Here is a 21,280-nt window from a genome sequence, read left to right on the forward strand (position 1 = left end):
CAGGATCAGTTGACTGTGGAATCTTTGCGTCGACCTGAACGACTTGTCCGGTTTGCCTAGAGGGTTCGAGGTGGGGGAATAAAGGGAAAATATAAAAAATAAATATAGTGAATAAAGTCTGCCCAATTTTAGCGGCATACGAGAAATCGCCAATCGATTTCCACAAATGCAGAATCCTACTCGCCCGACCCGGTTGGGCTCCTAAAGTCAATTATCATCGGATCCATCACACCACTGCTCTCTTAGTGACTGGATTGATTGGGACACGTCCCAGCCAGTCCTTGTCTCCACGTCTCGTAACAAATTCTCCGCTGCTTCCTGATCTTGCCTGTGCCGGAGTATCCAGCCCCCTACAAATAAATGATTAGATTAGGAGGCAAACATCTGAAAGGCAAGAAACAACAGCAACAAGTGGGGCCCCCGTGATTATACTGGTGGCGACAAGGATAGCTTAGAACTCACAAGAAACTAGACTATGTCGCGCAGTGAAAAGAGTGTTTTCGGCCCGTGGATTCGACTTTGCTAGGCCAAGGACAGTAAGAAGGTGGCCTCGAACGATTTTCTAGTCAAAGGTGTTAGTCATTATGCCATTCTTCCACAGCGGGACACAGATTTAAAAAGATCAACCTCTATGTTGCGCGCTTGCTTGAAGCTCTCGTATGCCAGAGACGGGCTGGGACGATTGGAAAATGCGAGGATGATTTGAGCAATATGGTAATACTGAACGCCAACCACTACGACACATCTGTGAGTTGGCGTGATTATCGAAAGCGCGAGCTGGGGACCAACCGTGGACGGGTAGCAGCATCCAGACTCCCGGAAATCTTCTATGCACCTCATTGCTGCGAGGGACATATTGGATGGGCTGGAAGGTGGACGGCTTCCTGGCATTCCAATTCTCAATCTCCTTACCAATGTCTTCTAGCCTGGAAGGATTGACAGTGCGATCGTAATTAAATGCGTATTTGAGTACCTTGGCTAGAAGAAAAACCATCCGACTCGCCCAAGCAAAATCGTCCTCCCGATGGAAGACATCCGAATTGCTGAAACGATGCAATTCCGTTCGTAACGGTCGTTGCGAAATGAGTGATATGTAAATGTCCTCGCGCAGGCATAACCAAGCTGCTGCCTCACCAAGGCCTCCACTTGATCCGAACGATGATACCGTATTCAAGATTCGGGTTGTTCCTGTCAAATGAAACTGATTGTCCTCACCTAGTTCGGGTAAGCCTGGAGCAGATGTTTGTGTTACGTTTGAGCATACAGTCCATTTCCTCATGCTGCCGAAGAATCGCGACCGCAGCAAGAACCGTATCGGTGATTCTATCTCTGGGCCCAGACAGAACGGGAATAAGAAGCTGGAGGCAATGGTTATGATATTGTAGGGCTTCAGATATGTCTTTTTGTCTCTGTCTATCTATATGTCGAGAAGAGAACGCAAAGATTGCATAGCGTAATACCGGCTCCTCAAGTGCTCTCAACGGAACTTCGATCTCGAAGTGCCGTTGGGAATCGGTAATATCAGCCTTGTCATCTATCAGTACCTTCTTTGCGTCTTCAACAAACATATTTAATCCGAGATTCACTCACCCAAAGGGCCATGTTGTCGGCATAGTTGCGTATAAGTGCGGCCTCCCTCTCACTGAAAGAGGCATTCTGAGCATCAGTGGATCTGTTTTCATGCAGATTTCTATTCGGTGATGAAGGTAAACTAGGCCCACGCTCGCTTCCATGATACAAGTGTATCCCTGGGGTTTGAGAAGCTGCTCCGTTACAGAACAGATGTTTAGTTGAGATCCGTCAAAGTAAGGTATCAAGAGACAATATGCCTGAGAGAGGATCCTCACTATAAAGATGTGGTATGGAAGGACTTGTAGATGATCGAGGTCCTGAGCCAGACCCCGACACCGACACAAGTTGATCAGGACTCGGGTATAGCCCAACTGAGGCTGCGAAACTGGAATCGTACAAAGAGTCTAAGGTGCCATTGGGGTGAAAGGAAGTATCCGAGGTATCAACACAGTATAGCTCTTTGATGGCGATAGTTTCATCGTGGAATTGAACTTGAACAAAGTTAATTGAGATTCCTAGCATGATATTGGTCAACCTGTATTACTCACGGGGCCCTATCGGATGTGGCCAAATGCCTCTTTCTGGAAATACAATGTCGTGGTCATTATTCAGATCTAAACCTTCACGAAACCTCACATTAAAACTTCTATCGCAACCGATCCCAGCTTGTTTGCAGTGATAGCAGACAGGGGAATGGGTGTCACCTAGAAATCGAGTAAAACATTGAGCTGATGATGAGGGTGTGGATCATACATACATTTGAGATGCCGAGCTGGGGCAAATTCGAGGTTAGCTTTGCTATCCCCATGAAACTATGAGATGGCCATCATTCGTCCTACCTCTACATCTCCGACTAGGACAACAGGACAACAGTTAGCTTTAATGTATGCATGTATTAGTGTCCTTGTAGACAAGGAGAAATAAAAGGAGCTCTTATTGGACAATTAGTACCAGCCGCTGACTAGACGACTCCTCTTTTCTCGAACTGGAGTCATAACGGTGCAAATGAGGGATGAAGAACGGAGAGAGTTGCCAGGAAGTGAATTCCAGCTGATGGATTTCCCCACATCCACGTAACCCCGCATGGATTTTGGGATCGGCGATGTAAGTGCCTTAGGTGTCAATAAACCCCACGCATGAAACGGAAAGTATCTCCATCTTATTCGAGGGAAGGCAACTCTCTCCGTTCCCCACACACCCAGTAATAGTATATGCTCAACTCCAGTCTGACAAAAACTCGTAGGGAGTCTTTACAAACAGCAATATGTCGACTAGGCCTATTGTGGATCCTCTCCAATATATCCAAGATGCACAGCAGGCGGGTATTCTTGCCTCACACCATAATGGTCCAGTTTTCCATTTTGTGAGCCCCATGTATTCCAGTTATATAAGGAGCGCAAAGGTGCTCCTCGAGTCACAACAACCAGCTCAGGAATTCCTTTTGCAACATCTCTCTCTTCCATTTTATCGCATAACGTCTATTTTCTGCTTGTATACCGATTGCGATTACATCTGAAACGCCGTCTTGAAAGATGTCCGTCCACAAGCTCAAAGTCGGTATGGCTGGTCTGGGCCGTGTTGGCAAGATCCATGTCATTAACTTTTTGCATCACACTCCTCGTGCTGAGCTCGTGGCAGCTTTCTCTCCTGACCCTGCAGAGATTGCTTGGGGCAAACAAAACCTGGAGCCATATGGTGTGACTCTGTATGATAACTACGACAGGATGCTCGAGCATCCCGGCCTAGCGGCAGTGGCCATTGGCACAGCGACATCTGTTCATGCCGAGCAGACTATTAAAGCCATTGACCGTGATCTCCACGTCCTCTGTGAGAAGCCACTATCAACAGATATAGAAGTGGTAAGTCTAGACCTTTTAACGTTTGGATTTGAGCCTTGCACTTCACATATATTAACGCCTCTCACAGTGCAAAGCGGTGGTGCAGAAAGCAAAGACTAAGCCTCATCTCAAAGTCATGTGTGGCTTTTCTCGCCGATTCGATGAGTCTTATCGCGAGGTCAACGACAAGATCAGTCAAGGCCTGATCGGCCGACCTTCTATCATTCGAAGCCAGACATGTGATAAGTTTGACCCCTCAGGATTTTACGTTGCTTATGCAGCATGGTCCGGAGGCGTCTTCGTTGATATGTCTGTCCATGATATCGATCTCACGTTGTGGTTCTTTGGTGATGACTCCGTCCCTAAAAGCATCTCCGCCCACGGAATCAGAGCTGTCCAACCGGAGCTGGAGAAGTACAGCGACTATGACAATGCAGTAGGAATTGTCGAGTTCCACAACGGCAAAATCGCCTATTACTATTGTTCTCGCATGATGGCACACGGCCAGGAAGACACGACAGAAGTCATTGGCACCGAGGGTAAATTATCTGTTAACACCAACCCTCAGCGCAACTTCGTCAACTTCTATCACTCCGGAGGTATCACACGAGAAGTCCCTAGCAACTTCATCGGCCGATTCGGTGCTGCTTTCGTTAAGGAAGCGAATGAGTTTGCTGCTGCTTGTCTAGACAACACGCCACTTCCGATTAAACTGACCAACGCGGTCAAGGCTGTGGAAATCGGTGCATACCTCCAGGAGGCTCTAGTATCTGGGAAGCAAATTCACTTCGATGAGATGGGAAGGAGGATTGAGAAGCCTATGCTGTAAAAGCGGGAGTTGAATGAATTTACTACAAGAAAGGACTGTTCGTTTTATTTATATATAAAAAAGGAATTTCCATAGAATAAATGTCGATTTCTCAAAATGCCGATCTTTAGTACTGAGGAAGCCAGAAAGCAAAGGCCAAGGCCATTGTCTAAATGAATTCAGCCGACTTAGATCCATTCAGTTCGAGCTGTCAGCAGCTCCTAATGGGAATGTCGTTAGGTTCAATCGCGCTTGTACCTAGCAATCTGCTTGAGCATCGCACTACGTAATGCTTCAACTAGTACGTTAGTTTCTGTAAGTGTGTAGGTCTAGTATTTATGTTTGAGAACTAGAGCTTCAAGTTTGTATAAATAGCTCCCGAGGACTCCTGTCAACATACCCCGCATTTAAACATACGGCTCTCTTGGCAATCGATCGAATAAATTCCCAGGAAATTAATGTATTAGGACCCATGTACATAATTGTTCACTGCACTGAGAACAGCCAAATTAACCGGCTTCCACTACTGCTCTGTCACGGAGATCGGCATGTCTATCAGCTCATCAGGCGTTCCAATGCATGACGAATCACCCCAATGACGAAACCGATCGACGAGTCCGTTTGTTTCTCCACGCTAACTGCGGCGTGGATGTGATCTGGGCTCCTGCGTTTCTCGGTTTACTCGCCTGGAGCTTCTCCGGCGACCATATGCCCAGCAGTCTTATTCGCCCAGTTGACCGCCGAGTCACTACATCTATCATTTTATTTCTATAATCGTCAAATTGCCAGGAAAACACTCAAAGCTTCCAATCGTTATGTATATTGATTTTCGAGATCGTTTAGGGATTGGCACCCTCTTCACGACGGTCATCTCTATGCTCTCGCGCGAGCGAGACTCTATAATTTATCGGCCAGCCCTGCCTCCTTCCTACCCCTTGGCAGTTCGGAACCCATATCTCTCGACATGGATGCCTAGCGATCAGGTCAAGACCTTGCCGTATTCGGAGCCTCAGTTTTGGGCCGGACAGAGTCTCTCCTGGTCGGTGATGGCGCGGATTGACGGGGAGACGTACAGCTTGATGAATGGGAAGAATGCAGGTGATGATATTCTTCCGGCTGTCGTTTCTAGTGCAGAATATACTTCTACTCATTCAATATTTACCCTGTCTGCTGGTCCGGTGACTGTCACCCTAGATTTCTTTTCACCTGTGTCGCCTTTCAACCATCTCCGACAGTCTCTCCCTTTCAGTAAGAAATGCTATCTATGATCCATGATAATCATGTCGATAGCTGATACCAGTGCTTGTAGGCTATCTAACAGTCTCATTGTCGGCGGCGTCTTCCAGCAGCATTCAGATATATTCTAGTATTGATGACCGATGGGTAGGAAAGCAAGAAAACACCGACCGTAACTTCCAGATGAAAGATACTACTGCTATCTTCTCCCTTGGAATCAATAATCCTACCCTGTACGAAGAGCGTGATGATATGGCAACATGGGGTGAGGCTATCTTTGCATCCCGTTCAACACCCTCTTCCAAGCTTTCCTTTGCATCGGGAAAGTGCGAGAACATACGCTCCCACTTTATCAAAACAGGGCAGCTGAATGGCAATGATCCTTGGTTTCCTGGGGGAATTGTAGCTCTATCACATGACTTAGGAATAGTTACTGGCAGTCAGTCCGTGAGATTTGCCGTTGGCTATGTGAGAGAGAAGGCAATCAATTACCTCGGGGCGCCATATACGGGATATTATAGAGCGAACTACTCAGGGACACCTGAGGCAGTCACCTATTTTCTGGATGATTATCAGGATGCTCTCCGGGAATCGTTGAAGCTTGACTTAGAGCTGTCCACTAAAGCTAAGGCCACCGCAGGGCAGAAGTATGCGGACATTGTTACGCTATCGACCCGTCAGGCTTATGGAGCTATTGATCTGACTATTCCTAATGATTCACTTGACATCGATAATACACTGGCGTTTGTGAAAGAGCTCTCCAGCGATGGAAATCTTAATACTGTTGATGTTATTATGCCTGCCTTCCCGATATATTACGTCATGAATCCTGACTACATACGATTATTGCTAGAACCGATGATGAGGTACCTTGCAGCGGGGCGCTGGCGGGAGCCATATGTAATTCATGACATGGGCTCTCATTACCCCAATGCTACTGGGCATGACAACCAACAAGCCGAGCCAATGCCCATTGAGGAATGCGGTAACTTGATGGTCCTAGCACTAGCATATGTGCGCGCAACTGGCGATAGAGAATGGGTGGCCGAGTACCAAGATATCATGAGACCCTACGCGGACTATCTGGTTGACAATGGTGTTGAAATTGCGGAGCAGCTATCTTCCAATGATGCCGCAGGGCCTCTTGCTAATGAGACAAACCTGGCCATCAAGGCTGCAGTGGGCATTAAGGCATTCGGTCAATTGACTGGGCTTACTGAGTACTCCCGTATTGGCAAGGAGCGTGCAGACCTCTTCTTCAACCAGCGGCTCGGAACCGATCAACAAAAGACACACTTCGTGCTGCAATACCCGAACAAACCAGCCTCCTGGAAAATTCCATATAATTTATATCCAGATGTGTTGCTTGATCTTGACACTTTTCCTCCAGAGGTTCACCAAATGTCAAGCGCATTTTTCAAGTCGGTCCGAGGAGAGTTTGGAGTTCCTCTTGATAGCCGTCAAGACTGGGCCAAATCTGATTGGAATATGTGGCTGGCTGCCACCTTCGAGTTGGACACACGAAACGAGTTTGTTGAAGACCTGTGGACATTTATGACCAACGGAAAGCATAATTGGCCTTTCTCTGATCGCTATGTTGCCACATCAGCCAAAGGGGCAAGTCCCGGGGTGCCTATCTTGTGTCGTGCTCGGCCGACGGTAGGTGGGCATTTTGCGCTTATGGCCTTGAATGGGCCCAGATCTCTTTGGGGCACTGTGCCTGGCGCAATGGAATTACCGAACACTATGGATGAAGAGGATTTTGAGACGCAAAGAGAGGAGCTGTGACACTGCCCTGCGTTGGTGGAGCCGCTTGTCTTTCTAGTGTCGAGAGTCTTTTTGCATTGACATTGGATTTATTATGCGAGTAACACTATGAGTACTATGCATAACTATAACTCCTCCATTGGGAAGAGTGAATAGAAAGTATAGGGATGGTAGTCAATCATTGAAAGTGAAGATATACATGCTGTTGCCACTAAGTCAGGGTCCGTTGCCACTAAGCCAGGGTCCGTTGCCATATATCAGATACGAGACTATTGTGGCCGTTTAGATCACCATTTCCAAGCTATTTGGCCATGGCAGAAAACCTGTCACCCATGCGTTGTTGGAGTTACTTAACAGTAGCATGAATTTTCAGGCACCAAGGAAGCAACGACACCCCTGGGTATTACATAAGCGGTCGCGGCCTCAGGTTGTTGTGTCCCGTCAGGTCAGTGACACTCTTCCCCAAGAGTTTCGCTGCATCCAAACTGCTTCGCCGCTGTGTTTAGCTTTCTTTCTCCCTGTTCGTTCGCCGTCTTGTCTTTTGCTTCTTCTTCTTCTTTCTCTTTCTCTCCCTCCTTTTCGCTTCATCGCTACCTATAAGCCTTTGTCTCTCATATTCCGCCCCTTGATCAGATCCTACTCATGGCTTCTGTATGTATTCCCTCTGTTTGACCTCCGTCATTTGCTCTCCCGTGCAGATAGCTGGCCAACGTCATGGCTCGCCCACCACGCGTTTGTACGCGCCAGCAGAACAAGCATGCCTACTGACACCCCTGTGCTTCTCTTCTAGCCCCGTCCTCCGCACAACTTCGGTCCGCAAGGCTATCCTCTCCCCAACGGTGCTACTGGTCCCGTTCCTGGCGCCACCCCTCTTCTGCCAAACAACGGTCGAGTCATTCAGAACGGCCCCGTCAGAGTCCTGTGCATTGCGGATGTTAGAGGTAGGCTTTCCTAGCATACACAATCGAGACGTGGTAGAGATGCGCTTAGCTAACTGGCGTTTCTTTTTTCCGTTTGTGTTACGCAGGTAATCTGAAGTCTCTGAATGAGTTGGCCAAACAGGCCCGTGCAGATCATATCATCCACACCGGTGATTTCGGCTTCTATGATGACACATCGTTGGATAGGATTGCCGAAAAGTAAGTAATGCACTTGATATTTGAGCTTATCTACGGATCAGATTACGTTGGGGCTTCGGTGTCTGGGATAGAATTCACTGACGGCTGGGTATCCAAAATTAGGACCCTTAAGCATGTGGCCCAATACTCTCCTCTGCTTCCTGAAAATGTGAAGCGGGCCATCGCACAAACTCCTCCCCAGCAATCCATTAAGCAACGATTCTCCCCCGACCAGCTACCCCTCTCAGAGCTTTCTATGTTGCTCGACAAGCGGCTCACACTTGATGTCCCTGTATACACCGTTTGGGGTGCCTGTGAAGATGTTAGGGTGCTGGAGAAGTTTCGCTCTGGAGAGTATAAGGTGAATAACCTTCATATTATCGACGAGGCCAACTCGCGCCTACTGGATATAGGTGGTGTCAAGCTTCGTCTGCTGGGACTGGGAGGCGCGGTGGTCATGCACAAGCTGTTCGATAACGGCGAGGGCAAGACCACTATTGCCGGTGGCCTAGGCACCATGTGGACCACTTTACTGCAAATGGGTGAGCTAATTGACACAGCAAACCGTGTGTACGACCCATCGGAAACCCGTATCTTTGTCACTCATGCGTCACCCGCGCGCGAAGGAATGCTTAACCAGCTATCCGTGACCCTGAAAGCTGATTTCTCTATTTCTGCCGGTTTGCATTTCCGCTACGGCTCATCCTACAACGAATTCTCTGTGAACCCCTCATTGGACCACTACCGAGGCAAGCTGGCCGCATCGAAGGCTTCCTTCAACGATGTTTGGGAGACGGTGCGCGGTGAGGTCGAGGCTGCAATTGCCTCTAACGAAGCCCAGAAGACGCTCTTGGACAATGCTCTCGATGTGGTGCAGAAGATGCCTACAATCGCTAACGGTGGGAACCCGTTCGGCGGACCTACCGGCCCCGGAAACGCAGCTGGTCAGGTCGATGAAAGCGCTTTCAAGAACATGTGGAACTTCAACCTTGCAGATGCAGCATTTGGTTTCCTAGTCCTTGAGATCGAAGCCGGCCGTATCGCGACGGAAATGCGCGCTCAGGGTTTTAACTTCGCACACCGCGGCGGTAAGCCTCCTGTGCCTGCTGTTGCTGGACAGCCCAATCCTCCTGTGCCTACCGGTACCCCTGGTGTGGCCTCCCCGGCAGCTCGTCCCGCTGTTCCTCAGTTTGGTCAGGCCCAACCGGTTGCTGGACGTCCTGCCGCCCCTCAACAGCCGCAGCCTCAACCTCAGCAGGGACAAGCCAAGGCTCCCGCTGCAGCCCCCGCTCGTACTTCCCCAGTTCCCGTTATTCCCAAGCCTGCAACTCCCCAGCCCTCCGGCCCAGCTGCCTCGCAACATGCCCCTACATCGCCTGAAAAGGCTGCAGAGGCCAACGGCACTTCACAGCCTGAGAAGCCATCCGAGTCGCCTATGCCCAGGCCTGAAAAGAAGCAAAGCAACGGACTATTCGTGTCGAACGTTGACAACGAACAGGCCGTTCGTGACCTGTTCCCTGAGGAGGACAAAGCAAAGATTGTCAAGCTCGACAAATGGGGCAAATACAACCACGTTGTGATGTTCAACAGTGTCGAAGAGGCCAAGGCTGCTCTCGATCGTCAGCCCCCAGAGCACAAGAAGCCCACACCCCCCGGTCAACCTCGCAAGCCTAACATCAAGTTCTTCGAAGACCGTGGTAGCCACCGTGGCAATGCTGGCACGTGGCAGAGCAGCAACCGGGGAGGCAACACTTCTCAGCGTGGATACCAAAGCGGTGGTGCCAGCGACAGTGAAGGGGGACGGGGACGTGGTGGATTCAGCGGACGTGGCCGCGGCCGTGGCGATCGTGGTCGAGGCGGACGCGGTGGTCGCGGCGGTTTCAACAAAGGAGGACCTACATCTGACTCACCTGCTCCATCGACATCGACTCCATCTGGTGAGAAGCCCGCCGCGGCTGGCGATGCTTAAGCATAGCTGAGTCGTTTTAACGTGTCTCCTTGGTTCTGCTGTGTTGAAAATTATTAACGCTTTTTTTTTTTTTGCCGGCCATGTCTTCACATTCAACCTTCCTCTACCGTGTGTTCTCTTGAAGTCACATCGGTCCCTCATATCCTAATTTTTATTCATGTGATATTTTCCTTTCCCATTTTGTTTTCTTCTGAGCGAGATGTACGTGAAACACTACACTTCATTTCCTTGTTCCTAGTAGACGCTCGTCACCCCCTAGGATTCTTTAGCCCGGGCTACCGGAAGGTTGTTGGTGCAGTTCAATGCAGTACAGGTTGAGATGAAGATGGTGCGATGATGAAAGGGAAAGAGACAAAAAGCGACGGATCAAAAAGGAAAAAATCATAAAAACAGCGTCAACATCAACGCAATTTTTTGTATCTTAAATTTTTTTCCTACCTTCCTGGACGCACCAATATCGATACCCTTGTAGCTTTATCGTTCCCTGAGCTTCAAGTACGGAACTGTGTGGTATTTTCTCATTTACTTGTAGCGTCTGTCTGAAAAGCTGGTTTGAACGTTTCAAGTTCACATGGAAATTGTGGATGTCAAGTCAGAGTAGAGAGTAGAATAATTAATTCAATATCAACATGAACAATTCCCTTGATGGTATTAACAGAAGGAGAAAAGGAATCAATCGTTAATAGGCACAACTATCGTAACCCGTGAACCAAGAAGTATGTAAAACTAGAGACTCCAGACCTCTGATATGATCATATCCAGCACAACGCAAATGCGCCTCATCCGAAAATTTTCTTTCAATAGCCAGCCGTCCAGCCGGCAACTTACTGTACGCCGGTAAGGGGAAACAAAGCACGCATGATTTGATCATCGGTGTACATGCTTTCCAAGCCGAGACCAGTAATGAGTTTATAACCGAACTGTGCCTCCCCGTTCGCCTTGTATGATACCAAAGACCGAAGAGAAAAAGGAAGAATAAAGCATGAAGAGACAGATACCTCACAAATACATATCGTTGGATAATGTTGATCCCAAAATGAAAGTAGATGGTACATATACCAGAGCGTATGTGACTCAATTTTGCGAGTATGATAGTGCCCAGATGCCTTGCTCGTCATGACGTCAGTTGCAGTGTTGTATCATAGTAGATATGGGTATCAAAAACTGCAGCACGCGATTGTGCATTATAGTCAGATGGCAAAGATTATTATTTGACGCGACCCATGATATCCTCCACGTCCTTTTGGTTCACAACTACACCACCCTCCGAACAGCGGGCCTTCGTACGCAATTCGGAGCAAAGATTGTCGACGTCAATTTCGCCATTGCGGAACTTCTCCATAGACTGCAGGCGGTCCCTACGGTAGATAAAGTCAGTATGCCAGTGATAATCCATGGGAACCCACATTAAGCCGACATACCAAATCTTGGTGCAAGACAACATCTGTGATTTGTCCTCCCCAGGCACCACCTCCTCATCCAATTTGTTGTCGATTTCAGCAATCAAATCCTTCTTCGGTGGCTGCGGGTTAGCCACCTCATTAAAATTGTGAGATGGACTTCCCAGATCCGGCAAGGGGAAGGCATCGTCAAAGAAGGTACCGAAGTCCTGCGACAAAATTGCATCTTGAGGTTCTCGCCAGTCTCCGAACAGCACTGGATCGAACTGACCCCCATTCTGCTGCGCCAGAAGGTCCAGTCCAGGTCCGGGTGTTTGTTCGTAGTTGTTGTTGGGTTGGCTGGGGGTATTCGACACGCTCTCGCTTTTGCCTCTCACAGCTGGAATAGGGTTATTGATATTGCCGCACGCCATGCCGAGTTGTGCGCAGAAGGAGGCCTCACCATCAATGGTGCTATAGGTACAAGCATGATGATTTTGAACACTGTCATTAAGCTTCGTAGCAGGCGAATTTGATGACGGTTCCGGCGATGTGCCATTCGAAGACAGCATCTGACTTTGGTGTGAGTCCGATGAGGATGATGGAGAACAAGAATTGGAGGAATCATGTGATGATGCGGACTGTCTGATATTGTACACCGATGGAACCTTAGGAGAGGGGTTGTTGGAGACTCCATTAGCGGCTTTGGCAGTTGGCATTCCACGGTTGTTTGAGCCGTTGAGTGTTTCCCGAGTCATAACACCTGGAACTTGGGAGTCGCTTGTCGCCGGAGAAGAACCATCCCTAGGCTTGTTTTGGTTTGACTTGGTCAATGGGCCATTAAAGATGTGCCCTCCGGGAAGGTCTCCGAACTTGGGGAAATCGAACATGAAGTCGTTGTTATTGAGGCCGTACAAATTCCTAGAATGAGCGCTCGGGATAGCGCTCATGGCAGAGATTCCACTGCCGGTAGTCAGCCATGAGAGACGCTTGCGGTACTCCCTGAGCTCCACTTGCAAACGCTCGACCTGAGCGCGGAGTAGTCCGTTCTCCTGGTTTGCATCGTCAGAGGCCTTCTGCAACTCATCCACTTTGGTCTCCAAGTCCTTCAAATGCTTCTCCTTGCGCTCACGGAATGCCCGCTGCGCTGCACGATTCTGCGCCTTGCGCTTCTAGAGAGCATGTTAGTAACACAAACCCCGATCAATCTACTCCACAGATTTCAATGCATACCGAAGTAGGCTCTGAAGTCAACGGCTTTCTACCTGGTTTTTTCGCTGCTTTGTCATCGCTTTCTCTGCGCTTCTTTCCCGACTCTTCGTTTTCGTTGTCCGACATATCCTTCCGCTTTTCGCCTACCTCGTGTTCCTCAGACGGGAGACTTCCCGGTAGGTCACCAATTAGATTCTCGGAGCCCGGAAAATCAAAGTCAAGCTCCGGGTTAAAGTCTAGGAAAGGACTCTCATCATCTCCGTAACCCAATCCACCGGAGCCAGGATGCGTTTTATTGAATCCTGGTGACATGCTGAAGCTGCCAGACGACATGTTTCCAGGAGTGCTGTCTGGATCTGTCTTCGCTTGGGATCTTTGCTTATCGTTCTGTTGTTTTTGAGGGGGTTGGTTGGAGGAAAGAGCGGCAAGAAGAAGGTCTTGTTGATCGGGGGAGAGGTATAGACCTTGATGATAGAGGGTATTGTAATCGGCCATCGTGATTGTCGTATCTTCCGAAGTAAAATAGATATGCGAGAAATTCCAGACGCCGGGGCCACTCGTATGCTGAGAGAGACCGAGAATCAAATCCAAATCAAACACTCGACTTGGCTGTTTGAACCGTTGTGAGAGCAAGGCCGGGCTTCCCGCCCGTTCGTTCTATCGTATGAAGTCGCCAGTGATAAAAAGGTATCTGTGTGATGAATGATTCAAGACAAATACTCAAAGCGGCAGTAATTGAGGGGACGTAGCGTCAAGAATTGACGTTACAGCGATGGCGGAAAACGCGGTAATTTTTGTAAGGATTCGAGGATAAATGAACTAAGGGATGCTTCCGACTACAAGCTGAAATTGATAGCAACTGGCTGAGATCCGGCAGAGAGAGAGGCACAAGTGACTGGTTAAAGAAAAAAAATTGACGTAGTCGGAAGTGGTGTACAGACACCGGGCAAGCAGCAGGACGATCCAAAGGGAGCTCAACCCCGATGCACAGTAAATAGGAGCTCCAAGACACGTAGGGGATAATCAAACAGAGGGTGAGGTGAAGAAAATGCAGGTTGATCCAAAGGTAGGTTCAGGGCAAGGTGTGTGAAAGGAGGGGCTCGGGGGGAGGCGAATGAGGCTAGAAACGGAGCAGTAGGCGGAGCAGAAATGCTGAGAATGGATCAAGATACGTCAGATCAATTGGTGCCTACTTCAGGCTGACAGGGAACCAATCGATAGGGGGGAAACGAATGCTAGAGAAGAGACCAGGGGGAGGATGAAGAAAGAAGAGAACGAGTTGGCGTAAGAGGGGAAGAGATGAGCCGATGCATTGCAGTCATTCGATACGGTACAGCGATGACTAGCCTGAGGTACCACTCTTTTGGTCGCCGAAAGAGCGGCAGCCCCTTTAGCGCGTGGTTATTGGTTGCCTAACCCCAGGGTTACTGATCAGGGCCAATCAGGGTGACGGATCGTGGACGCTAGTTCGGAACCAGAAAATCCCAGGTGCTGCTTAGAAATCAGGCCAGACCCTCTTTTTTCTTTCGCATTTTCTGCCACTTTCCATTCCCTCGTGTTTAAAGCCGTTTGGTTCCCGCCACTCAGCAGATCCCATCCGAAGTCTCTCCACATCGTGGCTCTCGGTCGACTGATAAGATGAACTCTTCCTTTTTCTGTGGAGATATTACCCTCTTTCTTTCACCTCTCGTTGACCATCACTTTCGCAGTTCTCTTCCCTTTGTTATGATATCATTTTTATCTTGTTCGTTTTTCTACATGTACACAGTGCAGCAATATCTCCATTTTCTTATCCCCACGGATGGATGTCAGCGTGAAACATCCGCCCTTATCGTCAAATCCTCCCAGATGGGTCCAGGTTGATCTAACAATTGGACCAGTTTCCTCCGAGTTCGGGTCTTCCGTGACTCATCAACAGTTTGTTTTATGTAGATCGACGAATTGGGGAACTCTCAAGAGAATGCGTACCCTGTAACCCCCAACATATGCTACCATTGTTGGGCAATTGCTGTAATGGTTTTGATAGGTGAAACACGGTAAGGACCTGGATCTCTCAAGGTGCGCCACAAGTAAGCCGTGAGCACCAGTGGCAATAGGATTTGGCTCTGTTCCACAGGATGAATCTCCGTTAGTCGGTCAATTCCTTTGAATCTCCGGGGTGACGTGATATTCAATTTCAAGTTATCACTATGAGATCGTCATCAGTGCCCCAATCACCTTCTAACTACAACGAGTGTAGTTTGTAGATTCTTAAAGTAATTAAGCTAATGGGGGGAGATCCACTCCCATATTGACTGATGGTGAAGACATCCGGAGTGCATCCCACCTGCAGAAGAGACCCTCACGTGATGCACTAACCACAAGGGGAACGTGCACTATCTTATCCCAACTTCTCTTTGGGTCTTATCTTTGCCATCTGCAAATAGTTCCAAGACAACGTTGGTCTTTTCAATAGCGCATTTTCTTCTTTTCTTCCCTCTGCTCTCGCAATCCACTATTTGGTTTGATCCTGTTAATTTCTTTTTCCGAAAAGTTCTTATATTCCACAATGTCGGACGTGGCAGCTCTGGAAGCCGAGGTCAAGGAATTCAAGCTACAGGTATATGTGTCGAATAGTTGTTGAACTTTGATATCTAACCCAGCGGGTGCAGCTTGAAACCGTCCAATCGAGTTTGCAGGTAGATCCAGATAATACGGAACTTCAGAGTCTCAAAACTGAGTTGGAAGAACTTATTAACCTCACCGAAACCTCCATCGCCGAGCTCAAACCTCCCGCCCCGTCCACGTTGAAAACATCGCTTCCGCTAAAAGATCAAGGACCCCGGGGTAGCTATTCCACATCTCAGACGGGATATCGAAAGCCAACAGTTGAGCAGACGGAAGAGTCGGTCCCACCGGCATCTTTCTCCGTTAATGAACATGTTCTTGCTCGTTGGACTTCGGGCGACAACTCCTTCTACCCTGCCCGCATCACCTCCATCACTGGCTCCTCCAGCAACCCTGTTTACCTGGTCTCCTTCAAGTCCTACGGCACGGTGGAATCATTAACTGCAAAAGACTTTAGGCCTATCTCTGGCAATGATTCGCGTAAACGCAAGGCTGATGGAAGCTCAGGCAATTCCGCATCCCAATCCCCAGCACCACAACTGCCAAACTCGAGCGTGATATCTGCAGCTGCAGATATCAATCCCGCATTGGCGAACCAGGCGCGGCAAGAGCCAAGCAAGGTAGGCGATGGCCCCGCGCGTCCCGCAAAGGCACCTCGGAAGGTCAAAGCCAACCGCGAGCTTGAGGCGGGTAAGATGAAGTGGAAGGATTTTGCGAGCAAGGGAAAGCTGGGACGGAAAGAGAGCATGTTCCGGACTGGAGACAGTGTCAGCGCCCGAGGTATGCTTTTCATGATTTGGTGTCCAATAGACCATGGCTAATCTCTACATCGGCAGTGGGCTTTACTGGGTCTGGTCAAAAGATGCGCAAAGACCCCACCAGGACGCGACATGTGTATCAACAAGCCGAGGATGAAGGCTACTGATAACGTAGCTCTGGAGTTTTCACAGGGGTTTTCCATGACAGGATGGGCTTGGTTTTTTTTTTTCTCCTTATTGTTCATATGCTGTTTTTGCTCAAGCTATCTATTGTTCCCATTACTAACAGGCTGTTGGTGGCAGATAAGTCATCTCATGATTGTCGAGGCAAGGAGTAGTCGTACATAGAACGCGGCTTCAAGATATTGGTGATTCTTTACCCCATGAGTCTCTGGCGTCCCTCCTGCACGCGATCATTTCTAATCCGCCATCCTGTTAGGTATTATGGTACGTTTATTGGGAAATAGGTTCTGATTGCCCAACGTACTGGTCTTCCACGTAGTAGTTGATCCGACACAGCAACATAGATCCTGGAGAATCGACGACTAGGCACTTGCGTAAATGTCACTGTAAAACTGGAGTAGATGATCCAAATATTTGATTATAGCGCTATGCCCCAATTTTCGACCAGGAAGATATCCCATACATTGACAATTGCATATACTCGTACCTTCTATATATAATGTCTACGATTCTGTGTAGAGTTTGTGGACTCTTTGACGTTGATATCACGAGCGCTATGAAGCAATTATTTTATTTCTCTAAGCAAGCATCAAGATATAGCTATTCCAGTATAGCAGCCGTTGTCCCGCCACATCACTGACTTCTCCCCATCATTCACTCGATATACACTTCCCCCCAAATCCGTCACATATACCTGCTTTTTTCCGTCCAGTTTGATCCCGATAGGTTCGTGGAATTGCCTTGCTAATATTTCCTTCTTGCTTTGAAGCTCCGCTTTATCAGCCCTGCCACTAACATCCACCCGATTCAACGAACACCCCGTTGGATGTTCGCCACGATCAGTCCAGTATAGCAACTGATTTTCCACATCCAATTCCAAGTCAATCGGTTCAGGCAATCCTTCCAACAATAGCTCAATGTCTTGTCGATTATCCGCTGTCTGACCAACTGGGATATCAATACCAGCTCGGAAAATCCGTCCCTGGCCACTTTTGCTGGGCCCCTTCTGCGTCCAGTAAATGTAACCTCGACCCATGTCCAAGGTGACACCGACACACCATCGCGTCATATCTTTTCTTTCCTCTGGCTTATCGAGAGAGCCAGTACGAACTAGAATGTCGTGATTGGTTCCGTCAAAATTGACTCGGTGCACGCCCATACCCTCACGATCACAGAAGTAGACCTTGCTGTTGACATCATCAACGACCAGTTGCTTCGGTGTATGCACCGTGCCAGAGGGCAAGAGAGTCTGGATATCCGTTCCGTCAAGGTTCGCCGAGTGTAGAGAGCCATCATTTGAGGCCGTCGAACGGCCCATATTCGTCCAGAAGATGCGAGATGCGGTTCGCGAGACGTCAATTCCATCCGGCAAGGACTGTCCTTCAATGAGAGTGCTCATCTTCCCAGTACTAGTGTGAAACTTGAGAATTCGCCCGGCAGTTGGAACGAGCGAGATATTGGAATTGTTTGACCCCAACCCGACGTCGAGTAAGTACAAGACCTCTTCATCCTTGACGCCATTTTCGGCAGACTTGGGAGGATACAATCCGCCCTTGTCACTCTTGAGTCCCAATTTCCCAGGTGAAATATATTTCTCACGCAGCCAGTCGACAGTCATGCGGCTGTCTAATCCTCTCTCTTGGACATAGTTATCCTCAATGAACGCCACCGTATCCAAACCAATCTGGTCCATCAATCGACACGGCGGCAAGCTAGACGGAAGCTGGAACATATTCTCCCACAGGAGATCAATCTCCTCAGGGGAACTGACATCTTCCGCGAGGATAAACATGATTTCCCGCTTAATAGCAGCCCAGAGACGATTAAAGATGAATCTAACCCAAATTAGCCATCATCCACGCACTATACCCATCATGCAAAGAAGGGAAGAGAGGAAAAGAAAAGAACATACCCAGTTGACTCCCGTCTCGCCGTAACAGGTATCATACCACAATCTCTCAACACACCCGTCAACAAATTGAACAACTTTGGACTCGTTTCTCCATCCGTCATCAACTCCACCGTCCGGATAGCAGGCGGCATTGTGAAATGCATATTCAGGACCATTTCCCTTCTCTCAGGTTTCACTTCGTCCAGCATGTGTCTCGATTTAAATGAACTGCTGTTCGATGCAATGATACAGTCGGCCGGTGCATTGCGATCGACTTCTGCAAATGTGCTGATCTTCAATGGCAGTTTCTCTGGTACGGCTTCTACAACAAGCCAGGCGTCTGTTACGGCGGCGGGGATCTCTGTAAAGGTCTTGTATGTACCACCGGTGCGTTGAGAAGGGGTAAGAGCTGTGAACTCCTGAAGATGACTGTTGATGTAGCTGGATGCGTCCGAGAGGGCTTGCGAGGAGGGATCGCGGATATGCACATTGTATCCGCCTGCAAGAAAGACGGAGGCAATGCGGCGGCCCAGCACCCCGGCTCCGAGTACCACGACGGGACGTGATGATGGTTGGGACATTATGTTTGGCTTTAATGCAGATAATATGATAGTATAGAATATACTCAATGTATGAGGATATACCAAGTTTCACATTAACACATCTTGGAACCCATTCTCTGAAACCCCCATCTAGCTCTTATATACTTTACCCAATACACACATCACAGCACCCAGATCCCCTATATGGATACATATAACGCGTATGCCGATATCCGATACCCATTGTTGAGCCGGTCCTCGGACACCCTCGGACTCGGTATGGAGATACTTCGGAACGGGGCCGGAATGGATACTTAACCCTATGGGCCGAACTTTGGGATGATTGTATGCGCACCATATCGGCTTGGGACGCTCATATTTCGGGAAAGGTAGGTGGATGAAGTGTCCGTTTGGGATTCTACGGTGGGTATTGTTATGGAATGAGTTGTGCTAGCATAGTGCCGTTTAGCCGTGGAATGAGTACAAACTACTGTTGTGGTTTGTTCGTTGGTGATCTCGAGGTGGGCTTAGTATTGCTCAATGGATGTATGTTCTCTCTATTATTGGTGTCATGGTATAGTGTGTCGGATTTTCTCATTTTGGTTGGATAAGACAATGAACTAACTGCAAGTAACTGTGTGGTGTTGTTGTGAAGAATTACAGATTCTGGCTTTAGTCGCATACTGTGCATCCCACTGATATTTATCAGATATTGCCTAAGATTGTGTCTATCCAGTATACAGTATGCTAACTAATTTTAGTTACCTAGCATCGTCCGAGCAAAGGATTGTGGTATTTCTAGCAGTATATGAACCATAAAAAGCAGCCCAAATATATTCACTATCTATACACTATCTATGCACTAAAACAAGAAAACCTGATCCCCAGCCTTAGCAACAGCCCCAGGTATCGTCCATCCCATCCCTTGCAGGGTCTTCTTCATCGCCGCCACCATCGGCGGCGGCCCGCACAGCAACACTTTATTCTCCAGCGCAGCAGGCGCCAAATGCTTCGCAATAAGATCCCCATTCACAAACCCCTGATAACCCTGCCACGTCTCCCCGGGGTGGCTCAGCACATACTGCACCTGGAATTTTTCAGGATGATACCTCGCGAAGTTATCTAGCTCCGTGCGCAGCAGAATGTCCTCTTCCGTGTTATTCGCGTACAGCAGTGACACCTGCGTCTTGTCGCTGTCATCTTCGCAGATTGCCCGAATGAGCTGGTACATTGGTGTAATTCCTGTTCCACCTGCGATCATCCCGATGTGCTTCGCATATTGCCGGGAATATTGCATTGCGCCCTTGGGCCCGCGGATCTTGATTGAGTCGCCTACTTTCATCTGCTCTAAATGCTGGGTCATCGCTCCGTTGGGGTATACTTTGATGAGTAGCTCGATGCGACCTAGGTCGCTGTTGTTGGATACCGGTGTGTACGATCTCGAGACGCTTTGTCCGTTGATCGTTGCTCGTAGAGCAATGTGTTGGCCCGTCGGTAGGCCGAGGACATCATCCGGATTTGGCAGCGCAAAGATGAATCGATATACATGTGGTGCGACTTCAGTTTTGCTGGTCAAGGTGAATGATCGCCATTTGCGCGGATCCAGGACACTCGGTTTCTTGATTGGAATATTGGTCCGGGAGAGTCGGATCATACGTGCTGGTTTGGCTGGCCGACGGGGAACGTGATGGGTGAATTCTTGCTGCACGTCTAGCTTGGTCGAAATCCACATTCCCAGGCCCAGGGTTAGGGAGAACTGGACTGCACTGGCGATGCCTACGCCGGCCCAGAAATGGGATCCGTCGTGGCCCGGGCCCTGGCGGGGAGAGATGGATGTGGTGAGGGAGCGCAGAGCGTGAGCTATCTCGGTGGTGGTTATGCCACGGCGGTAGACTGTTATGGCGGATTTGCCTGCTAGACCGGTCATGGCGCATTTTATGATTGTTTGGATTATGGATGACCAGGAGGTGGAGGTTTTGACGTTGACAGCCGCAGATTGTGAGACTTGTTCGTATGTTGGGCGGTAGATCTCGACAGATTCAGTATGTTCCTAGTCTTGTGAGTATAGAGATCAATGATAAATAGAATGAGTATTTACCTCTGTCGGTAAGTCGCCTACGTAGAAAGGCTCTAACTGTTCCCGGGCTTCGTCAGAGTGTCCGACTTCCTCGAAAGCTTCTGTAGCATCGGTGCCAGCGACCTCAAGAAGAATGGCATTCCCACCGGGGTGATCCTCAAGATATTTGGTCACATCGTAGACTATGAACAGTCAATATTTTTCTGGCTGGGTGATAGGAGAGACGAACCCTTGTTGTGGAGGACAAACCAGACATCGTCCGGTTTGCAGTGTTTTTGGACCTGTTCAAGGGTGAAGGACGGCATTTTGGTAGTATATGCAGT

The 21,280-nt window shown here is 48.7% G+C and overlaps 7 protein-coding genes across 7 annotated transcripts; 3 read left to right on the top strand and 4 right to left on the bottom strand.

Moving 5' to 3' along the window:
• Nucleotides 1–35: 35 nt before the first annotated feature.
• On the bottom strand, nucleotides 36–2,853 carry F9C07_1199562 (uncharacterized protein). Its single transcript, XM_041289400.2, has 11 exons — nucleotides 2,524–2,853; nucleotides 2,412–2,425; nucleotides 2,330–2,344; nucleotides 2,121–2,276; nucleotides 1,848–2,063; nucleotides 1,591–1,763; nucleotides 1,265–1,526; nucleotides 790–1,215; nucleotides 628–734; nucleotides 463–562; nucleotides 36–350 (listed from the first exon to the last, which is right to left on the bottom strand). Exons 1-11 carry the CDS (start codon nucleotides 2,655–2,657, stop codon nucleotides 208–210), a joined length of 1,746 nt encoding a protein of 581 aa, XP_041142408.2. The 5' UTR covers nucleotides 2,658–2,853; the 3' UTR covers nucleotides 36–207.
• Nucleotides 2,634–14,252, top strand: F9C07_2206959 (uncharacterized protein). The gene is made up of 8 exons (XM_071509640.1): nucleotides 2,634–3,431; nucleotides 3,499–5,466; nucleotides 5,528–7,113; nucleotides 7,508–7,666; nucleotides 8,012–8,162; nucleotides 8,249–8,360; nucleotides 8,463–11,666; nucleotides 11,730–14,252. Exons 2-7 carry the CDS (start codon nucleotides 5,034–5,036, stop codon nucleotides 10,306–10,308), a joined length of 4,287 nt encoding a protein of 1,428 aa, XP_071363652.1. The 5' UTR covers nucleotides 2,634–3,431; nucleotides 3,499–5,033; the 3' UTR covers nucleotides 10,309–11,666; nucleotides 11,730–14,252.
• On the top strand, nucleotides 3,105–4,239 carry F9C07_9989 (putative NAD-binding Rossmann fold oxidoreductase family protein; the record flags this gene model as incomplete). Its single annotated transcript, XM_041289384.1, has 2 exons — nucleotides 3,105–3,431; nucleotides 3,499–4,239. 2 exons carry the CDS (start codon nucleotides 3,105–3,107, stop codon nucleotides 4,237–4,239), a joined length of 1,068 nt encoding a protein of 355 aa, XP_041142409.1.
• Nucleotides 10,912–13,965, bottom strand: yap1 (transcription factor PAP1-domain-containing protein). Its single transcript, XM_071507742.1, has 4 exons — nucleotides 12,921–13,965; nucleotides 12,151–12,859; nucleotides 11,730–12,087; nucleotides 10,912–11,666 (listed from the first exon to the last, which is right to left on the bottom strand). Exons 1-4 carry the CDS (start codon nucleotides 13,392–13,394, stop codon nucleotides 11,516–11,518), a joined length of 1,692 nt encoding a protein of 563 aa, XP_071363653.1. The 5' UTR covers nucleotides 13,395–13,965; the 3' UTR covers nucleotides 10,912–11,515.
• Nucleotides 14,253–15,447: 1,195 nt separating the features above from the next.
• F9C07_9993 (uncharacterized protein) lies at nucleotides 15,448–16,431 on the top strand (the record flags this gene model as incomplete). Its single annotated transcript, XM_041289405.1, has 3 exons — nucleotides 15,448–15,498; nucleotides 15,551–16,286; nucleotides 16,343–16,431. 3 exons carry the CDS (start codon nucleotides 15,448–15,450, stop codon nucleotides 16,429–16,431), a joined length of 876 nt encoding a protein of 291 aa, XP_041142413.1.
• Nucleotides 16,432–17,036: 605 nt separating this feature from the next.
• On the bottom strand, nucleotides 17,037–18,919 carry F9C07_9994 (uncharacterized protein; the record flags this gene model as incomplete). The annotated part of the gene is made up of 2 exons (XM_041284601.1): nucleotides 17,037–18,282; nucleotides 18,360–18,919. The coding sequence occupies 2 exons, from the start codon at nucleotides 18,917–18,919 to the stop codon at nucleotides 17,037–17,039; spliced, it is 1,806 nt and encodes a 601-aa protein (XP_041142414.1).
• Nucleotides 18,920–19,742: 823 nt separating this feature from the next.
• F9C07_9995 (putative cytochrome B5) lies at nucleotides 19,743–21,262 on the bottom strand (the record flags this gene model as incomplete). Its single annotated transcript, XM_041289407.1, has 3 exons — nucleotides 19,743–20,930; nucleotides 20,979–21,139; nucleotides 21,187–21,262. The coding sequence occupies 3 exons, from the start codon at nucleotides 21,260–21,262 to the stop codon at nucleotides 19,743–19,745; spliced, it is 1,425 nt and encodes a 474-aa protein (XP_041142415.1).
• Nucleotides 21,263–21,280: the final 18 nt, after the last annotated feature.

The sequence above is a fragment of the Aspergillus flavus genome, chromosome 2, assembly GCF_009017415.1.
Source record: "Aspergillus flavus chromosome 2, complete sequence".
NCBI lineage: Eukaryota > Fungi > Ascomycota > Eurotiomycetes > Eurotiales > Aspergillaceae > Aspergillus > Aspergillus flavus.

Coding starts and splice junctions, on each gene's coding strand:
- F9C07_1199562 (XM_041289400.2), bottom strand. CDS start 2,657: ATGCGGGGTTACGTGGATGTGGGGAAATCCATCAGCTGGAATTCACTT. Junction 1,216..1,264: donor GCAGCATGAGGAAATGGACT/GTATGCTCAAAC, acceptor TACCCGAACTAG/GTGAGGACAATCAGTTTCAT. Junction 351..462: donor GCGACATAGTCTAGTTTCTT/GTGAGTTCTAAG, acceptor ATTTATTTGTAG/GGGGCTGGATACTCCGGCAC.
- F9C07_2206959 (XM_071509640.1), top strand. CDS start 5,034: ATGTATATTGATTTTCGAGATCGTTTAGGGATTGGCACCCTCTTCACG. Junction 5,467..5,527: donor CCGACAGTCTCTCCCTTTCA/GTAAGAAATGCT, acceptor CAGTGCTTGTAG/GCTATCTAACAGTCTCATTG. Junction 8,361..8,462: donor TTGGATAGGATTGCCGAAAA/GTAAGTAATGCA, acceptor ATCCAAAATTAG/GACCCTTAAGCATGTGGCCC.
- yap1 (XM_071507742.1), bottom strand. CDS start 13,394: ATGGCCGATTACAATACCCTCTATCATCAAGGTCTATACCTCTCCCCC. Junction 12,088..12,150: donor TACCTATAGCACCATTGATG/GTGAGGCCTCCT, acceptor ACCCTATTCCAG/CTGTGAGAGGCAAAAGCGAG. Junction 11,667..11,729: donor TTGTCTTGCACCAAGATTTG/GTATGTCGGCTT, acceptor TATCTACCGTAG/GGACCGCCTGCAGTCTATGG.